This window comes from Pygocentrus nattereri, chromosome 13, assembly GCF_015220715.1.
Source record: "Pygocentrus nattereri isolate fPygNat1 chromosome 13, fPygNat1.pri, whole genome shotgun sequence".
NCBI classification, from domain to species: domain Eukaryota; kingdom Metazoa; phylum Chordata; class Actinopteri; order Characiformes; family Serrasalmidae; genus Pygocentrus; species Pygocentrus nattereri.
The window spans coordinates 41,262,342-41,270,115 of NC_051223.1; the positions used below are offsets into that span (position 1 = coordinate 41,262,342).

Genomic DNA, 7,774 nt, shown 5'->3' on the forward strand with positions numbered 1-7,774 from the left:
TCTGTGAATTTGGGTCATTTCTGATCCAGCGCCTGCTAAATTGGTGCGTTTTAATTCTAGAGGTCTGGAAAACGAGCAGTCGGAGTTTTCCTCTGTGAGCTGAAAGTGCAGTGACGCTGACGGCGATTCATTCTGTTGGTTATGATGAGTGAAATAATCAAATCAGCAGAAGACGGTCATGTTTTTATTGATCTTCTGTCCTCTAGGATTCAGGCTCAGCGCTAAAACTCTGACACAGCAGCCCGGCTTTACTTTAATCACTGACTGAGCTGCAGATTTAATATCAGTGAAACTGAAGCCCTTTGTTTATGATATGAAGCCCATAAGCAGAGACGCAGCATCTCTATAACGGTGGTATAGCAGCGTGTCACAGCAGCGAGCGGGTTCGGGGGTGACGGAGCTGATCTCTGGCTGATGGACGGTCACAGGTGGATGAAGTCACTCTGGACGGCGGGTCAGAGTCTGACGATGATCTGACTGTGGATCGCGCCGCTGTTTTATCCCTTTGTTGGAATACAAAGAGCAGTAATATCAGGATTTCGGGTGGTTTTCCGAGCCGAATTACTCACTGAGGCTGAGGTCACAGCTCCACGACGTCACGCTTGCTTGTTAGAGGCGGGTCTGCCGAAGGTCCTGATATGTGGATCATGTTTGTACCTTAAACCGTTCTGAAGTTATGAAGGCTAGAAGTGACCCACCGTTTTGTCCGAGTCCTGAGGATTAACTGAATACCAGATATTGATTAGATGTTCAGTCTTCTGTAATGAAGGGTATTAATAGGGAGTTTGTCTCTCTGTGCTGCAGTAACAGCTTCTACTCTTCTGGGAAGGCTTTACACTAGACATGAGGAGCATTACTGAGGTCAGGTACTGATGTTGGATGGTGAGTCCCAAAGGATGAGTTGGAGTGGAGCTCCATCACTCCAGAGAACACAGTTCCACTGCTCCACAGCCCAGCGCTGGGGGCTTTAGTCACATCCACTATCTAAATGAATATTCATCAGCGCCACCCAGCGCCGGGCTCAAGGCTAAGAGGAGAACGCACGGCGTTATTGTGTGAACAAAAGACAATAAGGTAGTGGCATGTGAACACGCACCAGGCACAGCATGGCACTCAGCATGGCACTCAGCATTACACCACGGAGCCTTGTAGAACCTTGTAGTTCTACAGTTACAGACTGTAGTCCATCTGTTTCTCTGATACTCTGTTACCCTGTTCTTCAGTGGTCAGGACCCCCATGGACCCTCACAGTATTTAAACACTGTGTCCACTCACTGTCCACTCTATTAGACACTCCTACCTTGTCAGTCCACCTTGTAGATGTAAAGTCAGAGACGACAGCTCATCTGCTGCTGCACAGTTTGTGCTGGTCATCCTCTAATCCATCATCAGTGGACACAGGACGCTGCTGGCTGGATATTTCTGGTTCTCAGTCCAGCAGCGACACTGAGGTGTTTAAAAACTCCAGCAGCACTGCTGTGTCTGAACCACTCAGACCAGCACAACACACACTAACACACCACCACCACGTTAGTGTGACTGCAGTGCTGAGAATGACCCACCACCCAAGCAGTACCTGCTCTGTGAGGGTCCATGGGGGTCCTGACCACTGAAGAACAGGGTAACAGAGTATCAGAGAAACAGATGGACTACAGTCTGTAACTGTAGAACTACAGAGTGCAGCTATACGGTCAGTGGAGCTGATAAAGTGGACAGTGAGTGTAGAAACGAGGAGGTGGTCAGAATGTCACGCTTGACCGGTATGTGTGTTTATTATATCACATATACAGGGCTTCTAAAAATACATTCCTGCCAATCTAATTACGTCCAACTTCACGCTGCATGTGTGAGGTAATCTGATCCATACAGTCACTGTAGTCCTTGAAAGGGAATTTCATCTTTTTTTCAAAATTTCTGCATAATTAAAAGGTTAAAATGTAAACAAAGTCATTCTGAGTCGTGAAATACTTCGTTATAGAGAAACTCGTCAAGTCAGAGCTGTTCACTGTGGTGGTGATAGGAACCAGACGTCAACCTCTAAAAGTTATTGCAAGAAAGAAAAGAAATACGCTGCCTGACGGGCGAGACGCGTCTCTGTGACGGGTTCTGAGAAGGTTCTGGTTTCAGAACTCAGAGCATTTCACACCAAACCACTCTGAACGACTTTCATTACATAGCAATTTAATTATGGAGTCCATAAGTCCATAGGATTCCCCAAAGGCGGAAGTCCTAACGCTGAAAAAACCCCATTCCTCTGGCACTTACCTGCACAGGCGTTGAGGAACAGCCAGTCACTCTTCCTCATGCGGTTCTTGATCTGCTTGAGCTTTTTAAAGTCCATCTCCAGCTCCTCCTTACTGCCGTGGGCTCCGGCAGCCAGCTCGATACACTGAATGTCCTGAATCTGCACCTCCGAGTCCCGTTTGGAGGTGGGCGGAGACCGCCTCAGCCCCACTGGCCCACATACGCCTCCGGCTCGCGGCATTCGCACGCGGTCCTGCTCGTTGATGACTGGTGACGGCTCGTCCGGCTCAGTCAGCTGGATGGCGTCGTTGGGCCGTGGGTGGTCACACACAACACAGCGTGGCGTCTTGGGCCAATTCTCATACGTGCAGGCTGCACAGATCCACCTCTGAGCCCGAGTGTTCAGCCGGTTCCTGTCGTTATACTCTTCACACGGGTCTACAGGGGGCACTGACCCAGCCCGAAACCTGAGGGCGGGAGATGAAATGATAAAAAACAGCGTCACTGAAAGCCTCAACACGCTCAGAGGAGACTGCTACGCTGTAGAGGTGGGAGTCACATACGTATAATATTCAATATTAGTTTTAAAGAAGAATTCTGGACTGTACCAAACAATCAAATAGAACAGTGGAGAAATTGGAGATTTCATGACGCCTTGAATGAATGCGTCCTAAAGAACCTTAATTAAACAGGTAAGATAAGAGTTTTACTACCAGGAAAAATCAATAAATAAAATAAGTGTAAATCCCAACAACAGTTCACGTTATTATTATTAATAACAACATTACTACTGACCGTTTCATATGTCCTCTAAAGAGAACAAGGTTATGCACAATTTAGATTTATTTGCTTTTTATTTGTTAAAATAAAAACTTAGAAAATAAAATGTGCCATAATATTTGCACAGGTCACTTCATGTCCCATATCATGCGTTAAAATTCTGCCCGCAAAGTGAAGTCACGTCATCCGGCCGTACCTGAGGCCCGAGCTGGAGGTCTGGGGCGTTTCGGTGGGGCTGCAGGAGCGCTGCCTCTGGCACAAGCACTGCGTGCAGCGGACGGCGCGCGGCCAGTTCAGGTAGGTGCACATGTGACAGGACCACTTGGCGCCGGATTCGGCGGTCTGCGCCTGCCGGACGCGGGGCCGGGCGCTGGAATCTGGGCAGATCAGGAGGCTGCTGCCGCCCGAGTCGCCGTGCGGGGAGTCCAGCATGGAGCCGCTCTTAAACGGCTCCTCGGTGATGATGGTGCCGCTCGGCCTCTGAGCGCGGCACATGGTGCATTTGATAGCGGACGGCCAGTTCTCGTAGGTGCAGTACTCGCAGGCCCATTTCACACCCAGCTCCGTCATGGTCGTTCAGCAGCAGCTGACACACACACACACACACACACCCACCCACACACACACACACACACACACACTCAAACAGGTGATGTCGTCACATACAGAGCGCAGGCAGGTAGCACGCTGCTGAAAAACAGAAGAAGAGACAAACAAACACATGAGTCTCACCAGCCAGTCTCACAAAGCACGATCACATCGGAAAAGCTTCTGACTTATACTGCCGCTGTTTTACTGGACACTACGGCACCGCGCGGTTAAGGCCACAGCACACCTGACGCACAGCCTCACCTCGCATGGCAGAGCGCTGATACAGCATCCCAGCCGAGAGAGCTGATAAACACTAGGTGAGCCTGAGCACCTGTGCTGAACAAGGTTACCCTTCTCGCTTGGGTACCAGAGATCTGCACTCCTACAGCATTCCCGTGGGAACCACCACAATATCTTGCGACGGCAGCTCACTGCGGTCGGGAGCATGACGAAGCACCCGTGAAGAGAAATCCCTCAAATTAGCCTAAATAAAGCAGAATGATCGCTACATCATGTATAGCGAGCCCAGCAAAACACCAAAAATAACCGCTCTGGGGTTTTTAATTCTTGCTTTGTGTTTATTGTGAATCCATGGTGTTTCGTGAAGTTAGCCACGTTTAATCACACCTAAAAATCCATTCATGATCAGACTAACACCTCAGTCGGAATAGTCTGGTCTGATTGAGGCCATTCAGATTACGGTTTCTCTGACTGATCGAGGTGGTAATCCTGTAAATAATCTGTTAAATAGAAGAATAATATCCGTGTAAACGTCTGTATCCGATTACATTCCCTATCGGAAAGTTTCAGTCCGTTCTGCATGTGCGTCGCGTCACAGTGAGAGTTTATACCGTTCAACACGGCGGAGCAGAAACTGGTCTGCAGAGGAGACGAAGTTCATGCTCTGATCTTTAAAAGACGGCGGTGGGACGGACGTCCAGCTTATGCGTCTCAGAGCACGACGTCTTCCTCTCGGCCTTCTTTAATAAGGACGTGTGAAGGACGTTTTCCTGAGTCTGACGTCATTTTAAAGCAGTTAAAAACACAATCACTGCTCACTGCTGCTCATCTCACTCTGACTGGACTCACGTGATGCTGGTTGTCATGGTAACGTATTTTTCCATTAGTGTTGAGTGAGAATATAAACACCTCGGTCTCTTCAGCTTTACAAAAATACCAAAAGACACCACTGAGTGGAGGAAAGAACTCAAGCATGATTTTGGGAAAGATGTGATGTTCCATAAAGCATGTTTTCAGTTTCCACAAGTCGGAATGACACAACATGCCTTTTACCTCAGTTTTAGCCCCAAGTTGGCAGCATCTAAAGAAAAGAGCTGGAATTTAAGGGGTTAAAAGGAAAAACCTTCTGCGAGAGGAATACAGAGATAAAACTACCAAACTGGCCGCTGCCCTCTGACTCACGTGTTCTTTGAAGCGAGGCCCTGCAACGCTTGTGCCAACATACATACAGATCTCATGTATGCTGATTTTTCCGATATAGACTTCCCACGTTTGTTTTTGAAGACGAGCCAAATGCCACTTTGACAGCAGCGAGTATCCACTGAGCGAGAGAATACACTCCACTGAGCTCGCAGCGAGGAGAGGGGGGCTGTAATCCTATACGCTGTTCCCTGCCTGTTCACTGGAAAACTGATACCGGAAAGGCGGCGCTGACCGTCGCAAAGCAACTGTGGATACACAACCGGGAGCCACAGGGATGAAGCTTCCAAGCCAAACACAAACAGGGAAGCCCAACTGCGGCCCCAGAGGATCAGAGTCCAGCACAGCCTGGTGATTCCCGGCTCAAACATGCCTACTAAACTAAAACAAACGGGCTGGACAATGAAATCAGCCGTAATCGCTGGTTTTATTAGCAATATGCTGATACTTGTCACTGAAGCAGTAGAACCCGAGAGGGAGTGCGTTATCGCGGAATACCATCCCGGCTGTGGTCTGGTGGCCGTAGATCATCTCAGCCGTGATGTTATAGGTGATAACTCCCTCCTCGACGTGTCTGATCTTCAGAGTCGGACCAAATCAGACTGAGCCGTAAAACTGACCCAATATCAGGTTCAGCTCAGTTTGGTCAGTTTGTCCAGATCAGTATTAATGTTGTTTTGTTCCAGCCGGTCTGTGAAGCTTCTTACAGCCAGTTTAGTTTGGCGAATGGTGTTGGGTTCATTTCTGGCTGATTCCAGGTTGTTCAGCTGTTCTTCAGTCACAGCTGCCAACTGAAAAGCTGCTCAGTGGAGACGACAGTTTGGGAATTTAGCGTCGTCTCGTCTTCAGAGTCGGACCAAATCGGCTGTCGGTCAGATGTGGTCTTAACAGTGTCCGTTTTCTGTTTGTGGTAAAGTGAGAAGTAAAAACGTTTAAATGGCTCGAGCGTCTCCTACAGCGGTCAGAGTCGTTGCTTAGCAACGGCGTCTCAGCTGATAGTGTTCGTGAATAAACCTGTGATGTTCTGGTGAAATAACAGCACGGTTAGAACGGGACAGTAGAAGTTTGGACTGGCCAAGTATTGCGATTTTTTGGGGTATATCATCCGCCCCTATTACTTCAGCATAAGGTTCTAGACTCTCTCTGGGGCAGTTCCCCTCCTGTCACTGGGGTGGAACCCTCAAGGCTCCATCTCGGTCCCTTCAGTCAGGGAACATAACTGAACCATAATCCATTGAAATGATCTGTTCTAAGCTGGACTGACTCCCCACACCCCGCCTCGCCTCGCCTCCAGGCTTTTACTCTACTGCTCTGATTTAAAACATTCGGTTATGAAAAGGAACAAATACCAACTTTTCACCTGGAGGAACTGATTTAAGCTCAACAATCAGACCTTAGAACCACTGTAGAACCTCTGGGGGAACATCTACACTGTTTGTATCTTGAAGGAAATGTGTTCCTGAACAGAACCTTTAATGGTACAGTGGAACATCATAAATGTTACACTTTGGTATGAAGCATTTACTGATTTCTGACTCCTACAGAACTTTACGCCATTAGGGCTCTCGGTCTGTCTGTCAGCACACAGGAACACAAAGTGGACTGCAGGAGGGACAAAGTCCAGCAGAGCTGGTAGGTTTCCTGCTCAGACGTAGCTGCTGAAACTGCCGAGTTGAGTCAGATGTGCTGCAGGAAGGAAATCACCAAACTGCACTAAACTGTGGCAACGCTGGTGCAGAGACAGGCAGTCCTGAACCAAACAGAGCAGTAACAGCTGAAGGCGTCTATTTAATGCAATGCACACGACCCGACACGGAGAACACACCGGTCAGGCAGAACGTTCTGACCACCTCCTTGCTTCTACTGTCCACTCTATCAGCTCCACTGACCGTTCAGTTCCACTCTGTAGTTCTACAGTTACAGACTGTAGTCCATCTGTTTCTCTGATACTCTGTTACCCTGTTCTTCAGTGGTCAGGACCCCCATGGACCCTCACAGAGCAGGTACTGTTTGGGTGGTGGGTCATTCTCAGCACTGCAGTAACACTGACGTGGTGGTGGTGTGTTAGTGTGTGTTGCGCTGGTCTGAGTGGATCAGACACAGCAGTGCTGCTCAGTGTCGCTTCTGGACTGAGAACCGAAAACGTCCTGTGGGCAGCGTCCTGTGGGCAGCGTCCTGTGGGCAGCGTCCTGTGGGCAGCGTCCTGTGGGCACTGATGAAGGACTAGAGGGTGACCAACACAAACCGTGCAGCAGCAGATGAGCTGTCGTCTCTGACTTTACATCTACAAGGTGGACCGACAAGGTAGGAGTGTCTAATAGAGTGGACAGTGAGTGGACACAGGGCTTAATACTCCAGCAGCACTGCTGTGTCTGATCCACTCAGACCAGCACAACACACACTGACACACCACCACCACGGGGTCCATGGGGGTCCTGACCACTGAAGAACAGGGTAACAGAGTATCAGAGAAACAGATGGACTACAGTCTGTAACTGTAGAACTACAGAGTGCAGCTATACGGTCAGTGGAGCTGATAAGATGGACAGTGAGCGTGGAAACGACGGTGGGTGTATATTCCAAAATTAAAACCAATTAAAAGTATTACACTTTTTTTTTTATGTCACTTTGTCTCTTTACAGAAAAACCAAACCAGGGACTGGAACGTGTGAATATAATCCAGCTTAAATGATAATAAAGCCACAGCTGTTTACACACA

General features: G+C 48.6%; 1 protein-coding gene across 2 annotated transcripts in view; it reads right to left on the reverse strand.

The window, feature by feature from the left end:
- zranb1a (zinc finger, RAN-binding domain containing 1a) overlaps nucleotides 1–7,774 on the reverse strand; it is a 43,270-nt gene that overhangs the window by 33,662 nt on the left and 1,834 nt on the right. The window contains exons 2-3 of one of the 2 annotated variants that reach the window (XM_037544304.1): nucleotides 3,221–3,711; nucleotides 2,266–2,711 (exon numbers count right to left, since the gene is read on the reverse strand). In XM_037544304.1, the coding sequence (XP_037400201.1) occupies nucleotides 2,266–2,711; nucleotides 3,221–3,594 (820 nt within the window). In that variant the 5' untranslated portion in view covers nucleotides 3,595–3,711. Of the gene's footprint in view, nucleotides 1–2,265; nucleotides 2,712–3,220; nucleotides 3,715–7,774 lie in introns of both variants that reach the window. The other variant, XM_037544303.1, reaches the window with a different exon arrangement.